This window comes from Erithacus rubecula (assembly GCF_903797595.1).
Source record: "Erithacus rubecula genome assembly, contig: scaffold_666_arrow_ctg1, whole genome shotgun sequence".
Lineage (NCBI taxonomy): Eukaryota > Metazoa > Chordata > Aves > Passeriformes > Muscicapidae > Erithacus > Erithacus rubecula.
The window spans coordinates 9,226-28,024 of record NW_027635674.1 but is presented as its reverse complement, the minus strand read 5'-3'; the positions used below and the strand labels follow the sequence as shown (position 1 = coordinate 28,024).

Below are 18,799 nucleotides of genomic sequence, written 5' to 3'. Positions count from 1 at the left end.
GAGCCCCTCGGGGACCCCGCTCCGAGCCCCTCGGGCTGCCCGTGATGTAAGCGCATCCTGATGGGAAGCCATGGCAACGGGGACGGGAATTTTCCTGCCCGTATCCCCCTCCCCGCGGCTCCTCGGCAGCCGGGGGGGAGTCACAGGGCACCCGCGGGGTCCCCATATTGTGGCGGGGGTCGCGGGATCCAATCCCGCAGTGCCCGACCCCCACATCGGGCTGTGGGGCGGGATTGGGGGGCGGCACCTTCACGGGGTGTCCCTGTGGGGCTGGGGATGGCGGGTGCGGGCAAGAGCAGGATCTGAAGCCCCTAATTTTAACCCTAGCCCACCCCCCAAGTGTGATGTCCCGCGCAGCAGAGCCGGGGTGCAGAGGGGAAACTGAGGCACGGGAGGATGCTCCGTTTCCTTGCTCCAGCCTCAAGCAACGCTGCCTTTCCCCAGCCCCAGGCCGCGGGGAGGGGTGGGCAGAGCCGGTCCCCGTCCCTCCTGCTCCGGAACCGGGCAGGAGCAGCGCAGGGCTCGAGCTGGGAAGCGCCGCGTGCCTCAGTTTCCCCCAGCGCATTCCCCGGTCCCGTCGTGAAGAACGAGCCCGATGGGTCACGGCTGGAGCTGCGTGTCCGGGAGCGCTCGGTGCCCCCCGCCCCACCACCCGTGACCCTCCGTGGGTGCCGGGACCGCCGGTGGGTGCCGGGGTTCGGAGCCGGTCCCGCCTTGGCTGCGGGGGCTCGGAGCGGCTCCCGGTGCTCGCAGCGAGTCCCGCCCGTGGATGTCGGTGCCACCCTCGGGTGCCGGTGCTCCCGGTGCTCGGTGCGTGTCCCCGCGTGTCCCCACCACCCCTCCACGTGCGGTCAGGGGGGCTCGGGGGGCGCGGCCTCCGCACCGGGGCGGACCCACACCCACCGGGAGAGGCGGGACCGGCACCGGGGGGCGCGGCCAGCGGCGGAAGCGCGGGGGCGGAGCGGCGGCGGCGGCGGCGGTGCCGGGGGGGGGATCCCCGCGGCCGTGCGAGGGCGGCGGCGGCGGGGGCCGCCGGTCCCGGTCCCGGTGCCGGTGCCGGTGCCCGCGGGCCATGCGGCGGCCGTAGCCATGCAGCGCGATGGGGATGCGGCGGCGGCGGCCGCGGCCTCGTACCGGGTGCTCAGCCGGCTGCTGGGCTATGGCACCGGGCCGGAGGCGGGCGCGGCGGGCGGTACCGGTGCCGGTACCGGCGGTGCCGCCGCGCTGCCCGGTAACGGGGGGCGGCTGCCGGGGGTCGTGCCGGCTCTGCGCAGCCCCCGGCCGCAGCTAATGGTTTTCCGCAACGCCGCGGCCGAGAGCCGGCCCGGCGAGGACTGCGGCCCGGTGGCGGCGGCGGCGGCGGCGGTGCCCGGTAGCGGGGGGATCCCGGGGGGCGGCGGGGCCGAGCTGTGCCCGCGGCACCGCTGCGCGCTGGAGCCCAAAGCGGCGGCGGGCTGGGGAGCGGCGGCGCAGAACGGGCTGGAGCTGCAGCTGGCGGCGCTGGGGCTGCGCCCGCCGGGGCTGGGGGCCAAGGGGGCGGCGGGCGCGACCCCCTGCCCCCCCTGCGCCCCCTGCGCCCCCTGCCCGTGCCTGGGGCCGCCCGCCGGGGAGGAAACCAGCGATGCGCTGCTGGTGCTGGAAGCGCTGGAGCCCGATGAGGGCGGCAGCGGCTCCGAGGACGAGCCGGGATCCCCCGGGCGAGGGGCGGCCCGAGCCACCGGCAGAGCCGCGGCAGCGCCCGGCCCCGCTCCGCCGCCCGCGGGCACCGGCACCGGCATCGGCACCGGAATCAGCACCGGAATCGGCACCGGCCCCGGCGGCAGGAAGGGCTCGCTCCGCATCCGCCTCAGCCGCCTGTTCCGCACCAAGAGCTGCAGCGGCGGATCGGCCACCGGGGACGCCGCCAGCGCCGCCGCCTCGGCCGGGAGCCTGACGGATGTGTGCGGGGCCCGCGGGCGGGAGCAGGAACCGGGCAGGTACGGGGGCACCGCCGGGGGGTGGCGGGGGGTGACCCGGCGGCCGTGTCCCCGTGGCCAGGGGTGATCCCGAGCCGTGATCCCTTCCTGTGATCCCTTGCTGTGATCCTGTGCCGTGATCCCTTGATGTGATGCTTTGCTGTGATCCTGTTCTATGATCCCGTGCCGTGATCCTGTTCTGTGCTCCATTCTGTGATGTTTTGTTGTGATCCCTTCCTGTGATCCCTTCCTGTGATCCCATTCTGTGATCCCATTCTGTGATCCCTTCCTGTGATCCCATTCTGTGATCCCTTCCTGTGATCCCTTCCTGTGATCCTGTTCTGTGATCCCGTTCTGTGATCCCATTCTGTGATCCCTTCCTGTGATCCCGTTCTGTGATCCTGTTCTGTGATCCCATTCTGTGATCCCGTTCTGTGATCCCTTCCTGTGATCCCATTCTGTAATCCCATTCTGTGATCCCATTCTGTGATCCCATTCTGTGATCCCGTTCTGTGATCCTGTTCTGTGATCCCTTCCTGTGATCCCATTCTGTAATCCCATTCTGTAATCCCATTCTGTGATCCCATTCTGTAATCCCATTCTGTGATCCCATTCTGTGATCCCATTCTGTGATCCCTTCCTGTGATCCCATTCTGTGATCCCTTCCTGTGATCCCATTCTGTGATCCTGTTCTGTGATCCCTTCCTGTGATCCCATTCTGTGATCCTGTTCTGTGATCCCTTCCTGTGATCCCATTCTGTGATCCTGTTCTGTGATCCTGTTCTGTGATCCCATTCTGTGATCCCATTCTGTGATCCCGTTCTGTGATCCCTTCCTGTGATCCCATTCTGTGATCCTGTTCTGTGATCCCTTCCTGTGATCCCTTCCTGTGATCCCATTCTGTGATCCCATTCTGTGATCCCTTCCTGTGATGCTTTTTTTGGAGAGGGAGGCACCGGGGCCATCCCGCCCACTGAGTCCCAGTTGGGATCTCGAGCTCTCGGAGGCCTCACGGGGACACTGGGGACACTCAGAGGGACACTGGGGACACTCAGAGAGACACTGGGGACACTCATGGGAACACTGGGGACACGCACAAGGACGTTGGGGATACTCAGGAGGACACTGGGGACACTCAAGAGGACACTGGGGATACTCAGGGTGACACTGGGGACACTCAAGAGGACACTGGGGACACGCACAGGGACACTGGGGACACTCAGGGTGACACTGCTCACATCAGGGGGACACTGGGGACACTCATGGGGACACTGGGGACACTCACAGGAACACTGGGGACACTCAGAGGGACACTGGGGACACTCAGAGGGACACTGGGGACACGCACAGGAACACTGGGGACACTCAGAGTGACACTGGGGACACTCAGAGTGACACTGGGGACACTCAGAGGGACACTGGGGACACGCACAGGACACTGGGGACACTCAGGGTGACACTGCTCACATCAGGGGGACACTGGGGACACTCATGGGGACACTGGGGACACTCACAGGAACACTGGGGACACTCAGGGGACACTGGGGACACTCAGGGTGACACTGGGGACACTCACGGTGACAATGTGGCTCTGGCACTGCCCATGGAAGGGGTGGAAATGCCATCCCTGGAGCTGTTCAGCAGATGTGTGGATGTGGCACTTGGGGACACGGCTTGGTGGCCACGGTGGGTTCTGTGCAAGGCTGGGCTCAGGGGGCTTTTCCAGGTTCTGGGATTCTGTCACCCATGAGGGGACGGGTGGCTCCCCTCTGGTGGCACTGCTGTCCCCTCTGGTGGCACTGCTGTCCCCTCTGGTGACTCTGATTCTCCTGGCCAGAGAAGGTTCTGTGGCTGGAGAAGGTTCTGGTTGGAGGTTCTGGTTGAAGGTTCTGGTTGGAGGTTCTGGTTGGAGGTTCTGGTTGGAGGTTCTGGTTGAAGGTTCTGGTAGAAGGCTCTGGTTGAAGGTTCTGGTTGAAGGTTCTCCTGGCTGGAGAATGTTCCATGGCTGGAGAAGGTTCTGGTGAATGGAGAAGGTTCTGGTTGAAGGTTCTGGTGAATGGAGAAGGTTCTATTTGAAAGTTCTGGTTGGAGGTTCTGGCTGGAGAATGTTCCATGGTTGGGGAAGGTTCTAGTGACTGGATAAGGTTCTATTTGAAGGTTCTGGTTGAGGGTTCTGCTTGAAGGTTCTGGTTGAAGAAGGTTCTGGCTGGAGAACGTTCCATGGCTGGAGATATTCTGGTTGAAGGTTCTGGTTGAAGGTTCTAGTTGAGGGTTCTGGTTGAGGGTTCTGGTTGAAGGTTCTAGTTGAGGGTTCTGGTTGAAGGTTCTAGTTGAGGGTTCTGGTTGAAGGTTCTGGTTGAGGGTTCTGGTTGAGGGTTCTGGTTGAAGGTTCTGGTTGAAGGTTCTAGTTGAGGGTTCTGGTTGAGGGTTCTGGTTGAGGGTTCTGGTTGAGGGTTCTGGTTGAGGGTTCTGGTTGAAGGTTCTAGTTGAGGGTTCTGGTTGAAGGTTCTGGTTGAAGGTTCTGGTTGAAGACTCTCCTGACTGGAGAAGGTTCCATGGCTGGAGAAAGTTCTAGTGGTTGGAGAAGGTTCTGGTTGAGGGTTCTCCTGGATGAGGAATGTTCCCTGGCTGGGAAAGGTTCTGGTGACTGGATAAAGTTCTATTGGAAGGTTCTGGCTGGGGAATGTTCCATGGCTGGACAAGTCCATCCTGGTGCTTTCCAGGTGGAAAAAAAACCCCATTTGGGATTTTCCCAGGTGGATTCTGTCTCCCCCATTTGGGATTTTCCCGAGATTTTCCCAGGTGGATCCCACCCCTGCCCCATTTGGGATTTTCCCAGGTGGATCCCACCCCTGCCCCATTTGGGATTTTCCCAGGTGGATTCTGCCTCCCCCATTTGGGTTTTTCCCAGGTGGATCCCACCCCTGCCCCATTTGGGATTTTCCCAGGTGGATTCTGTCTCCCCCATTTGGGTTTTTCCCAGGTGGATTCTCTCTCCCCCATTCGGGTTTTTCCTGGGATTTTCCCAGGTGGATCCCACCCCTGCCCCATTTGGGTTTTTCCCAGGTGGATTCTCTCTCCCCCATTCGGGTTTTTCCCGGGATTTTCCCAGGTGGATTCTGTCTCCCCCATTTGGGTTTTTCCCAGGTGGATCCCACCCCTGCCCCATTTGGGTTTTTCCCAGGTGGATTCTCTCTCCCCCATTCGGGTTTTTCCCGGGATTTTCCCAGGTGGATCCCACCCCTGCCCCATTTGGGTTTTTCCCAGGTGGATTCTGCCTCCCCCATTTGGGATTTTCCCAGTGGATTCTCTCTCCCCCATTCAGTTTTTCCCGGGATTTTCCCCGGTGGATTCTCTCTCCCCCATTCAGTTTTTCCCGGGATTTTCCCCGGTGGATCCCACCCCTGCCCCATTCGGGTTTTTCCCGGGATTTTCCCAGGTGGATTCTCTCTCCCCCATTCAGTTTTTCCCGGGATTTTCCCAGTGGATTCTCTCTCCCCCATTCAGTTTTTCCCGGGATTTTCCCCGGTGGATCCCTCCCCTCTCCGTTTCCCTCCCGCAGGAAGCTCCGCCTGACCAGAACCCAAAGTGCCTTTTCCCCGGCCGTGTTCAGCCCCCTGTTCACAGGTGAGATTTGGGGTCAATTCCTGCCACTTTGGGTTTGGGTTTTTTTCAATCCCTGCCCTCACCTGGTTTTTCCATCTCCTTTCCCAGGTGAGACCGTGTCTCTGGTGGACGTGGACATTTCCCAGAGGGGGCTCAGCTCCCCTCACCCCCCGACGCCCCCGCCCCCGCCGCGCCGCAGCCTCAGCCTGCTGGGTAGGGAAACTGGGAGCACTGGGAGTACTGGGAATAATGGGAATGGTGCTGGGTAGGGAAACTGGGAGCACTGGGAATAATGGGAATGGGCTGGGAATGGTGCTGGGTAGGGAAACTGGGAGCACTGGGAATGCTGGGAATGGGCTGGCAATGGTGCTGGGTAGGGAAACTGGGAGCACTGGGAGGGCTGGGAATACTGGGAATGGGCTGGCAATGGTGCTGGGTAGGGAAACTGGGAGCACTGGGAATGCTGGGAATGGGCTGGGAATGGTGCTGGGTAGGGAAACTGGGAGCACTGGGAGTACTGGGAATGCTGGGAATGGTGCTGGGTAGGGAAACTGGGAGCACTGGGAGTACTGGGAATGGGCTGGGAATGGTGCTGGGTAGGGAAACTGGGAGCACTGGGAATGCTGGGAATGGGCTGGGAATGGTGCTGGGTATGGACAACTGGGAGCACTGGGAATACTGGGAATGGTGCTGGGTAGGGGAACTGGGAGCACTGGGAGTACTGGGAATGGGCTGGCAATGGTGCTGGGTAGGGAAACTGGGAGCACTGAGAGTACTGGGAATGGGCTGGGAATGGTGCTGGGTAGGGAAACTGGGAGCACTGGGAGTACTGGGAATGGGCTGGGAATGGTGCTGGGTAGGGAAACTGGGAGCACTGGGAGTACTGGGAATGCTGGGAATACTGGGAGCACTGGGAGTACTGGGAATGGGATGGGAATGGTGCTGGGTAGGGAAACTGGGAGCACTGGGAGTACTGGGAATGCTGGGAATACTGGGAATGGTGCTGGGTAGGGAAACTGGGAGCACTGGGAGTACTGGGAATGCTGGGAATGGGCTGGGAATGGTGCTGGGTAGGGAAACTGGGAGCACTGGGAATGCTGGGAATGGGCTGGCAATGGTGCTGGGTAGGGAAACTGGGAGCACTGGGAGTACTGGGAATGATGGGAATGGTGCTGGGTATGGACAACTGGGAGCACTGGGAATACTGGGAGTGCTGGAAGGGCTGGGAATAATGGGAATGGGCTGGGAATACTGGGAGTGGTGCTGGGTATGGACAACTGGGAGTACTGGGAATACTGGGAGTGGTGCTGGGTAGGGAAACTGGGAGTGCTGGGAACACTGGGAATAATGGGAATGGGCTGGGAATACTGGGGATGGTGCTGGGTATGGACAACTGGGAGTGCTGGGAATACTTGGGAATAATGGGAATAGGTTGGGAATGGTGCTGGGTAGGGAAACTGGGAGCATTGGGAATGCTGGGAATGGGCTGGGAATGGTGCTGGGTAGAGAAACTGGGAGTGCTGGGAATACTGGGAATGGGATGTGAAACTGGGAATGGTGCTGGGTATGGCCTGGGAATATTGGGAATGGGGCTGGAAATGGTGCTGGGTACTGACTGGAAAAACTGGGAATACTGGGAATATTGGGAATGGTGCTGGGAAACTGGGAATGGTGCTGGGAAGATTTGGAATACTGGGAATGATGCTGGGAATACTGGGAATGGTGCTGGGAATACTGGGAGTGTCTTTGGGGCCCAGGGAATGTGGGTTCTTCCTTCCCTGTGCTGGTGACAAATCCCAAATCCCCTTTCCTGGGTAGTTCCCTGATCCTTGACCCCAATGAGATTCCCCAATCCCATTTCCCCATCCCTGACCCCAATGAGATTCCCCAATCCCATTCCCCCATCCCTGACCCCAATGAGATTCCCCAATCCCATTTCCCCATCCTTGACCCCAATGGGATTCCCCAATCCCATTTCCCCATCCCTGACCCTGTGGGATTCCCCAATCCCATTTCCCCATCCCTGACCCCAGTGGGATTCCCCAATCCCATTTCCCCATCCCTGACCCCAGTGGGATTCCCCAATCCCATTTCCCCATCCCTGACCCCAGTGGGATTCCCCAATCCCATTTCCCCATCCCTGACCCCTGTGGGATTCCCCAATCCCATTCCCCCATCCCTGACCTTGTGGGATTCCCCAATCCCATTTCCCCATCCCTGACCCCTGTAGGATTCCCCCATTCCCCCATCCCTGACCCCAATGGGATTCCCCAATCCCATTTCCCCATCCCTGACCCCAATGGGATTCCCCAATCCCATTTCCCCATCCCTGACCCCAATAGGATTCCCCAATCCCATTTCCCTGGCAGTTCCTCATCCCTGACCCCTGTAGGATTCCCCAATCCCATTTCCCCATCCCTGACCCCTGTGAGATTCCCCAATCCCATTTCCCCATCCTTGACCCCAATGGGATTCCCCAATCCCATTTCCCCATCCCTGACCCTGTAGGATTCCCCAATCCCATTTCCCCATCCCTGACCCCAATGGGATTCCCCAATCCCATTTCCCCATCCCTGACCCCAGTGGGATTCCCCAATCCCATTTCCCCATCCCTGACCCCAATGGGATTCCCCAATCCCATTTCCCCATCCCTGACCCCAATGGGATTCCCCAATCCCATTCCCCCATCCCTGACCCTGTAGGATTCCCCAATCCCATTTCCCCATCCCTGACCCCAATGGGATTCCCCAATCCCATTTCCCCATCCCTGACCCCTGTAGGATTCCCCAATCCCATTTCCCCATCCCTGACCCCAATGAGATTCCCCAATCCCATTTCCCTGGCAGTTCCTCATCCCTGACCCCTGTAGGATTCCCCAATCCCATTTCCCCATCCCTGACCCCTGTGAGATTCCCCAATCCCATTTCCCCATCCTTGACCCCAATGGGATTCCCCAATCCCATTTCCCCATCCCTGACCCCAATGGGATTCCCCAGTCCCATTTCCCCATCCCTGACCCCAATGAGATTCCCCAATCCCATTTCCCCATCCCTGACCCCTGTAGGATTCCCCAATCCCATTCCCCCATCCCTGACCCCAATAGGATTCCCCAATCCCATTTCCCTGGTAGTTCCTCATCCCTGACCCCTGTGGGATTCCCCAATCCCATTTCCCCATCCCTGACCCTGTGGGATTCCCCAATCCCATTTCCCCATCCCTGACCCCAATGGGATTCCCCAATCCCATTTCCCCATCCCTGACCCCAATGGGATTCCCCAATCCCATTCCCCCATCCCTGACCCCAATGGGATTCCCCAATCCCATTTCCCCATCCCTGACCCCTGTAGGATTCCCCAATCCCATTTCCCCATCCCTGACCCCAATAGGATTCCCCAATCCCATTTCCCTGGCAGTTCCCCATCCCTGACCCCTGTAGGATTCCCCAATCCCATTTCCCTGACAGTTCCCCATCCCTGACCCCAATAGGATTCCCCAATCCCATTTCCCTGGCAGTTCCCCATCCCTGACCCCAATGGGATTCCCCAATCCCATTTCCCCATCCCTGACCCCAATGGGATTCCCCAATCCCATTCCCTGGGTAGTTTTTTACCCCGTGCTCTCCCCAGATGATTTCAGTGGGACGCTGCCCCCCGTGCTCGTGGGCTCCTCCCTGCAGAGTTTCCCTCTGCCCCCTCCTCCACCTCCCCATGCCCCAGGTCAGCACTATATTATTTTTTTTAAATTATTATTATTATTATTATTATTATTATTATTATTATTATTATTATTATTATTATTATTATTATTATTATCATAATTATCATTATCGTTATTATAATTATTACCATTATTATTGTCATTATAATTATAATAATTATTATGATGATTCCTATTTTATTATCATCATCCTCATCCTCATCATCATCATCATCATTATTATTATTATTATTATAGTTATTATTGTTATCATATCATTGTCATTATAATTATCGTTATTATGACCATTCCTATTTTATTATTTTTAATTTTTATTATTTTAATTTTTATTATTTTAATTTTTATTAATTTAGTTTTTATTTTTTATTATTTTTTTTTTAATTTTTATTTTTTATTTTTATTATTTTTTTTTTTTTTAATTTTTTAAAAAGCATATTTTAAATTATTTTTATTCCTGTGCCTTTTTCCTGGGATTCCTGACAGTGACAGTGACGCTGGGGTGTCCCTGTGTGTGACAATGACAGTGACAATGACTGATAGTGACCCTGGTGTCCCTGTGTGTGACAGTGACAGTGACAATGACAGTGACAGTGACAGTGCCCATGGGTGTCTGTATGTGACAGTGACAGGGACAGTGACAGTGATGCTGGGGTGTCCCTGTGAGTGACAATGACAGTGACAATGACTGATAGTGACCCTGGTGTTTCTATGAGTGACAGTGACGATGATAGTGATAATGACACTGTCCCTGGTGTCTCTGTGTGACAATGACTGTGACAATGACAGTGACAGAGACTCCAGGTGTCAATGCCTATGCTCCTGTGTCTGTCCCTGCAGATGCCTTCTCCTGGTTGTCCCTGTGTGACAGTGACAATGACACTGACAATGACACTGACAGTGACCCTGGCTGTTCCTGTGAGTGACAGTGACAATGGCAATGACAGTGACAGTGACCCTGGGTGTCCGTGTGTGACGGTGACAATGACGGTGACAATGATAATGACACAGTACCAATGCCAATGTCCCTGGTGTCCCTGTTTGGCAATGACAGTGACAATGTCACCGGTGTCCCTGTATGACAATGACACTGACAATGACACTGACAATAACAGTGACAGTGACCCTGGGTGTCGCTGTGTGACTGTGACAATGACAGTGACACTGTCCCTGTGTCTCTGTGTGACACTGACAGTGACAATGCCAATGCCAATGTCTTCCTGTCTGTCCCTGCAGATGCCTTGCCTTGGTGTCCATGTGTGACAATGACACTGACAGTGACAATGTCCATAGTGTCCCTGTGTGAAACTGACAATGACAGTAACGCTGTCCCCGTGTCTCTGTGTGACAATGACACTCACAATGATGGTGACAATGACAGTGACAATGCCCCCATGTCTCTGTGTGACAGTGACAATGCCAATGTCCCTGCAGACGCCTTGCCCCGATGTCCCTGTGTGACAGTGACACTGACAGTGACAATGTCCCTGTGTCTCTATGTGACACTGACAATGACAGTGACAATGCCCCCATGTCTCTGTGTGACAGTGACAATGCCAATGTCCCTGTGTGTGTCCCTGCAGACGCCTTGCCCCGATGTCCCTGTGTGACACTGACAGTGACAATGTCCCCGTGTCTCTATGTGACACTGACAATGACAGTGACAATGCCAATGTCCCTGTGTCTGTCCCTGCAGACGCCTTGCCCCGGGCCGTGCCCCTGCGGCCACCAGAGGCCCCAGGCCAGCAGTGTCCCCAAGGCCAACAGTGTCCCCCAGGCCAGCAGTGTCCCCAAGGCCAGCCGTGTCCCCCAGGCCAGCCGTGTCCCCCGGGCCAGCCATGTCCCCCGGGCCAGCCGTGTCCCCTGGCACGCCCTGACCCCGGCAGCTTCGCCGCCAGCCTGAGGGAGCTGGAGAAGGTACCAGGAATGGGACTGGGAATGGGAATCTGATCCCTATGGGACTGGGACTGGACTGGGAATGGGAATGGGACTGGGAATGTGGCCCCCTTGGAACTGGGAATCTCTGATCCCTTTGGGATTTGGATTGGGAATCTGATCCCTATGGGAACAGCACTTGGAATCCAGCCCAGCTGGCCTTGGGGTTTGGGAATCTGGCTGCTCTGGTATTGGGAATCCGACCCCTTTGGGATTGGGAGTTGGGAATCTGACCCCTTTAGGATTGGGAATCCAACCCTTTTGGGATTGGGGTTGGGAATCCGACCCCTTTCGGATCGGGAGTTGGGAATCCGACCCCTTTGGGATTGTGAATCTGACACCTTTGGGATTGGGAATCCACTCCTCTGGGATTGGGATCCAACCCCTTTGGGATTGGAATTTGGGAATTCACTTCTCAGGGACTGGGGTTTGGGAATCTGGCCTTTCAGGAATTGGGATTTGGGCAATTCCAAGCTTCTCTGGGGCTGAGGTTTGAGAATCCATTCCCAGACCCTGTAGGATTGGGGTTTGTGACACCCCATCCACTCTAGGTCTGGGATTTGGGAATCTGACCTCTCTAGGATTTGATTTAGGCCATCCCATCCCCTCTAAGACTGGGATTTGGGAATCTGACCCCTCTAGGATTGGGATTTGGGAATCTGACCCCTCTAGGATTGGGTTTAAGCTAACCCATCCACTCTAGGACTGGGATTTAGTAATCTGACCCCTCTAGGACTGGGATTTAGTAATCTGACCCCTCTAGGATTGGGATTTGACCCACCCCATCCCCCCTGCCCCTCTGTCCGTTCCCAGTGTGGCTGGTACTGGGGCCCCATGACCTGGGAGGACGCGGAGATGAAGCTGAAGGGCAAATCCGACGGCTCGTTCCTGGTGCGGGACAGCTCCGACCCGCGCTACATCCTGAGCCTGAGCTTCCGCTCGCAGGGCGTGACGCACCACACGCGCATGGAGCACTACCGGGGTGAGCGGGGTTAACGAGCTGTGATAATTAATGTGTAACTGTGATTAATGTTGGTATGGGTATGGAGCACTTCCGGGGTGAGCGGGGTTAACGAGCTGTGATAATTAATGTGTAACTGTGATTAATGTTGGTATGGGCATGGAGCACTTCCGGGGTGAGCAGGGATAACGAGCTGTGCTAATTAGCATCTAACTGTAATTAATGTTAATGTGAGAGTGGAGCACTACCGGGGTGAGCGGGGATAACGAGCTGTGATAATTAGCATCTAACTGTAATTAATGTTGGTATGGGCATGGAGCACTTCCGGAGTGAGCGGGGTTAACGAGCTGTGATAATTAACGTGTAACTGTAATTAATGTTGGTATGGGCATGGAGCACTTCCGGGGTGAGCAGGGATAACGAGCTGTGCTAATTAATGTGTAACTGTGATTAATGTTGGTATGGGCATGGAGCACTACCGGGGTGAGCGGGGTTAACGAGCTGTGCTAATTAATGTGTAACTGTGATTAATGTTGGTATGGGTATGGAGCACTTCCGGGGTGAGCGGGGTTAACGAGCTGTGCTAATTAACATGTAACTGTAATTAATGTTGGTATGGGCATGGAGCACTTCCGGGGTGAGCGGGGATAACGAGCTGTGATAATTAGCATCTAACTGTAATTAATGTTGGTATGGGCATGGAGCACTTCCGGGGTGAGCGGGGTTAACGAGCTGTGATAATTAATGTGTAACTGTGATTAATGTTGGTATGGGCATGGAGCACTTCCGGGGTGAGCGGGGTTAACGAGCTGTGATAATTAACGTGTAACTGTGATTAATGTTGGTATGGGCATGGAGCACTTCCGGGGTGAGCAGGGATAACGAGCTGTGCTAATTAATATGTAACTGTAATTAATGTTAATGTGAGAGTGGAGCACTTCCGGGGTGAGCAACAGGACAATTATTCCATCCTAATTAATATATAGCGATAATTAATGTTATTGTGAGCGTGTAGCACTTCCGGGGTGAGGAGCGGGATAACGGGCCTGTCCTAATTATTATTTAACAGTAATTAATGTTAATGTGAGCGTGAAGCACTTCTGAGGTGAGGAACAGTATGATGATCCTATCCTAATTAATATATAGCAATAATTAACATTATTGTGAGCGTGGAGCAGTTCCGGGGTGAGGAACAGGATGATGATCCTATCCTAATTAATAAATAGCAGTAATTAATATTGGTATGGGCATGAGGCACTACTGGGGTGAAGGATTTGGGATACTGGAATGTCCAGGATAACAGGCCCAGTTTAATTCTTACATAATAATAATTAATGTTGGTGTGAGCACTGCAGGGGTGAGGAGCGGGATAATGATCCTATCCTAATTAATATAAAAGAGTAATTAATGTTATTGTGAGTGTGGAGCACTACAGGGGTGAGGAGTGGGATAATAGTCCTATCCTAATTATTATAAGTATGGTTTGAATTTTTAATATTAATATATTTATGTTTTGAAATCAAAACCCGTGCAACACTCCAAGTCAGAAGTACAATTTAATAGGAAAAAAGAGAAAAAATAGAATATGTGCAATAGTACAAAAGAAAAAACACTGACAGAATCAGAATTCAGCCTGACACCCAGCTGGTTAGGGTGGTGGCAGCAGTCTGGATGAAGGGGTCTTGTTGAAGCAGTGATCCTGTAGAAAGATCTGGAAGATTTTGTCCTCTGGAATCCAGTGGGAAAGGTGCTCTGCTGTTCCAAATCTCAGTTTTTATCTGGGTAGGAAATGTTTGGCTCCTCCCCCTGGGTGGAGCATCTCCCAGTGGGATGATGGAATTTTATCAGCCATGCCCTGGGACTCACTGGCCATGAACAGGAGATATCTCCTGGAGGGAGGATGGGCTGTGGGAAGATAAAGATGATTGCCCAGCTGGTTTAAAGATGGCCCATTAGCAGATAATGTGTGCCAGGAGATAAAGATCACTGCCACACCCAGTTTTAAACAATGGCCCATTAACAGGAGATATCCCCACAGAGATCAGAATCACTGCCACACCCAGTTTTAAACAATGGCCCATTAACAGGAGATATCCCACAGAGATAAGAATCACTGTCTGACCTGGTTTAACACCTGACCCATTAACAGGAGATATCTCCCAGGGAGACAAGAATGGCTACACCACCAGGTTTTTAACAATTGCCCATTAACAGGAGATATCTCCTGGAGGGAGGATGGGCTGTGGAAAGATAAAGATCACTGCCACACCTGTTTTTTCACAGCTGATCCATTAACAGTTGATATCATCTCAGAGATAAGGATCACTGTCACACTTGGTTTGACACCTGACCCATTAACAGGAGATAATTGCCACAGAGATAAGAATCGATGCCACAACTGGTGTTTAACAACGACCCATTAACAGGAGATATCTCCTAGATGAAGGATGGGCTGTGGAAAGATAAAGATCACTGCCACACCTGGTTTAACACCTGACCCATTAACAGGAGATATCTCCCAGGGAGAAAGGATCACGGCCATACCTGGTTTAACAGATGGTGATGGAATGCATCCCTTTGGGCACATCTTTACATTATAACCTAGGACAGTGCATAGCAATAATTAATATTCTGTGGGCGTGGAGCACTGCTGGGGTGAGGAGCAGGATAATAATTCCATCTTAATTAATAAATAACAATAATTAACGTTATTGTGAGCATTGAGCACTACCAGGGTGAGGATTCTGGGATCATGGAATGTCTGGGATATCGGTCTGGGGTGATAATATAATATAATAAATATAATGTGATATGATGTGATATGATATGATATAATGTGATATAATGTGATATAATATAATATAATATAATATAATATAATATAATATAATATAATATAATATAATATAATATAATATAATATAATATAATATAATATAATGTAATGTAATATAATGTAATATAATGTAATGTAATATAATGTAATGTAATATAATTAATATAATATAATATAATGTAATATAATATAAATATATTATAACATAACATAGCTAATAGTCACAGTAATATTATTAATTATAGTCATAATTTCCTGTGCTTTCCCAAAATTCCCCTGCAATAAAGGGAAGTAATTCCCCGTGCATCCCCAAAAATCTACTGGAATAACAGGAATTATTTCCCCGAGCTGTGCCAAAAATCCCCTGGAATAACAGGAATAGTTCCCCTATAAATTCCCAAAAATCCTTTGGAATGATGGGAATAATTCCCTGTGCATTCCCCAAAATCCCCTGATGATTCCCTGTGCTCTCCCTGGGCAGGGACCTTCAGCCTGTGGTGCCACCCCAAGTTTGAGGATCGCTGCCAGTCCGTGGTGGAGTTCATCAAGAGGGCGATCATGCACTCCAAGAACGGGAAATTCCTTTATTTCCTGCGCTCCCGGGTTCCAGGTGAGCCTGGGAATGGGGAATTCCTGGGATTGGGGATCTGAGTGAGACTGGGAATGAGGATTTCTTGGGATTTGGGGTGCAGGTGAGACTGGGAATGAGGATTTCTTGGGATTTGGGGTGCAGGTGAGACTGGAAATGAGGATTTCCTGGGATCTGGGATGCAGGTGAGACTGGGAATGGGAAATTCCTGGGATTTAGGATCCAGGTGAGCAGGGGAACGAAGATTTCCCAGGATTGGGGTTCCAGGTGAGTCCAGGAATGGGAAATTCCTGGGATTTGGGATCAAGGTGAGACTGGGAACGGGAATTTCCTGTGATTCCTGTGGTTTGCCCAAAATCCCCTGGAATAACAGGAGTAATTCCCCTGTGCGTTCCCCAAAAATCCCTTGGGACAGACCAGCTTGGAGCCATCCAGGCCAGTGAAAAGTGTGAGGTGGAACTGTCTGAGCTTGGAACCCCCTCCCAGCCCAACTCAACTCAACCAAACCCAAACCAACCCAACCCAACTCAACCCAACCAAACCAAACCCAACTCAACCAAACCCAAACCAACCAAACCCAACTCAACCAAACCCAACCCAACCCGACCAAACCCAACCCAACCTGACCCAACCCAACCTAACCAAACCCAACCCAACTCAACCAAACCCAAACCAACCAAACCCAACCCAACCTAACCAAACCCAACCCAACTCAACCAAACCCAAACCAACCAAACCCAACCCAACCTAACCAAACCCAACCCAACTCAACCAAACCCAAACCAACCAAACCCAACTCAACCCAACCAAACCCAACCCAATAAACTAAACCCAACCCAACCAAACCCAACCTGACCCAACCCAACCTAACCAAACCCAACCCAACTCAACCAAACCCAAACTAACCTGACCAAACCCAAACCAACCAAACCCAACCCAACCCGACCAAACCCAACCCAACCAACTAAACCCAACCCAACCCAACCAAAAAAAACCCAACCCAATCAAACCAGACCAGACCCAACCCAATCAAACCCAACCCAACCAAACCCAACCCACCCAACTCAACCCAACCCAAACCAACCCAACCCAACCAAAAAAAAACCAACCCAATCAAACCAGACCAGACCCAACCCAATCAAACCCAACCCAACCAAACCCAACCCACCCAACTCAACCCAACCCAAACCAACCCAACCCGACCAAACCCAACCCAACCCAACCCAACCCATTCCCTGGAATTCATCACAATCCCACCACCACCAGCTCCATCATTCCCAACAGACTCCTCACTCCCTTCCCTCATTTTCCCAGCCTGATGCTGAGCTCCAAAATCTTTTCCACCCCACTCCAGGTCTGCCTCCCACGCCCGTGCAGCTCCTGTATCCCGTCTCCAGGTTCAGCAACGTCAAATCCCTGCAGCACCTTTGCCGCTTCCGCATCCGGCAGCTGGTCCGGATCGACCACATCCCCGAGCTCCCGCTGCCCAAGTGAGTCCTGCAGAAATCCCTGGAATTCTCTCCACCCCAGCATCTGTGAGCTCAGATCCCCACGGGAATAATTGGCTTTTCTGGATTTTGGGATAACGGGGTTGGTGGGGTTTGGGGATGCTGGGGGAATTCTGAGGAATTCCCGCTCGCGGAAGGGATTTGGGGAGCAGCTCCTGTTCCTGTGGAGGGACTGGGAATTCTGGAGGGGCTGGGAATTCCAGAGGGACTGGGAATTCCAGAGGGACTGGGAATTCTGGAGGGGGTGGGAATTCCAGAGGGACTGGGAATTCTGGAGTGGCTGGGAATTCTGGAGGAGCTGGGAATTTTGGAGGGGCTTCCTGGTGATTTTTTCCTGGAAGAGCCCCTGGGTATATTTTGTGAATTTCTGTCTCAGGATTCCAGCTCTTCCTCATGTTTTTCCAGGGAATGGTCTCTGGGTGTATTTTGTGAATTTCTATCTCAGGATTCCAGCTCTTCCCTCTGTTTTCCAGGGAATGATCTCAGGGTATATTTTGTGAATTTCTATCTCAGAATTCCAGCTCATCCCTCTATTTACCAGGGAATGGTCTCTGGGTGTATTTTGTGAATTTCTGGCTCAGGATTCCAGCACTTCCCACTGTTTTCCAGGGAAGACCCCTGGTTGTATTTTGTGAATTTCTGGCTCAGGATCTCAGCTCTTCCCTCTGTTTTCCAGGGAAGACCCCTGGTTGTATTTTGTGAATTTCTGTCTCAGGATTCCAGCTCTTCCTCATGTTTTTCCAGGGAATGATCTCAGGGTATATTTTGTGAATTTCTATCTCAGGATTCCAGCTCTTCCCTCTATTTACCAGGGAATGGTCTCTGGGTGTATTTTGTGAATTTCTGGCTCAGAATTCCAGCACTTCCCACTGTTTTCCAGGGAAGACCCCCTGGTTGTATTTTGTGAATTTCTGGCTCAGGATTCCAGCATTCCCAATATTTTCCCAGGGAAGGATCTCAGGGTATATTTTGTGAATTTCTATCTCAGAATTCCAGCTCATCCCTCTATTTACCAGGGAAGGATCTCTGGGTGTATTTTGTGAATTTCTGGCTCGAGGTTCCAGCTGTTCCCGGTGATTTTTTAGGAAGACCCCCTGTGTGTATTTTGTGAATTTCTATCTCAGAATTCCAGCTCTTCCCTCTGTTTTCCAGGCCCCTGATCTCCTACATCCACAAGTTTTACTACTATGACCCCCAGGAGGAGCAGTACCTGTCTCTGAAGGAGGCTCAGCTCGTCTCCCGCCACAGGCACCAGCCCCAGCCCTCCACGTAGCAACGGTGAGGAGCTGGGAATGGTCTGGGATGGTCTGGGATGGTCTGGGAATGGTCTGGAATGGACTGGGATGGTCTGGGGATGGTCTGGAATGGACTGGAATGGTCTGGAATGGTCTGGGAATGGTCTGGGAATGGTCTGGGATGGTCTGGGAATGGTCTGGGATGGTCTGGAATGGTCTGGAATGGTCTGGGAATGGTCTGGAATGGTCTGGGAATGGTCTGGGAATGGTCTGGGAATGGTCTGGGATGGTCTGGGAATGGTCTGGAATGGTCTGGGGATGACTGGGAATGGTCTGGGAATGGTCTGGGAATGGTGTGGAATGGTCTGGGATGGTCTGGAATGGACTGGAATGGTCTGGGAATGGTTTGGGAATGGTCTGGAATGGTCTGGAATGGTCTGGGAATGGTCTGGGATGGTCT

General features: G+C 53.2%; 1 protein-coding gene across 1 annotated transcript; it reads left to right on the top strand.

Moving 5' to 3' along the window:
- Nucleotides 1-1,057: 1,057 nt before the first annotated feature.
- Nucleotides 1,058-18,377, top strand: SOCS7 (suppressor of cytokine signaling 7; the record flags this gene model as incomplete). The annotated part of the gene is made up of 9 exons (XM_079332990.1): nt 1,058-1,976; nt 5,518-5,582; nt 5,670-5,774; nt 9,188-9,277; nt 10,972-11,192; nt 12,024-12,192; nt 15,489-15,617; nt 16,951-17,086; nt 18,257-18,377. The coding sequence occupies exons 1-9, from the start codon at nt 1,090-1,092 to the stop codon at nt 18,375-18,377; spliced, it is 1,923 nt and encodes a 640-aa protein (XP_079189116.1). The 5' UTR covers nt 1,058-1,089.
- Between the last annotated feature and the right edge of the window lie 422 nt (nt 18,378-18,799).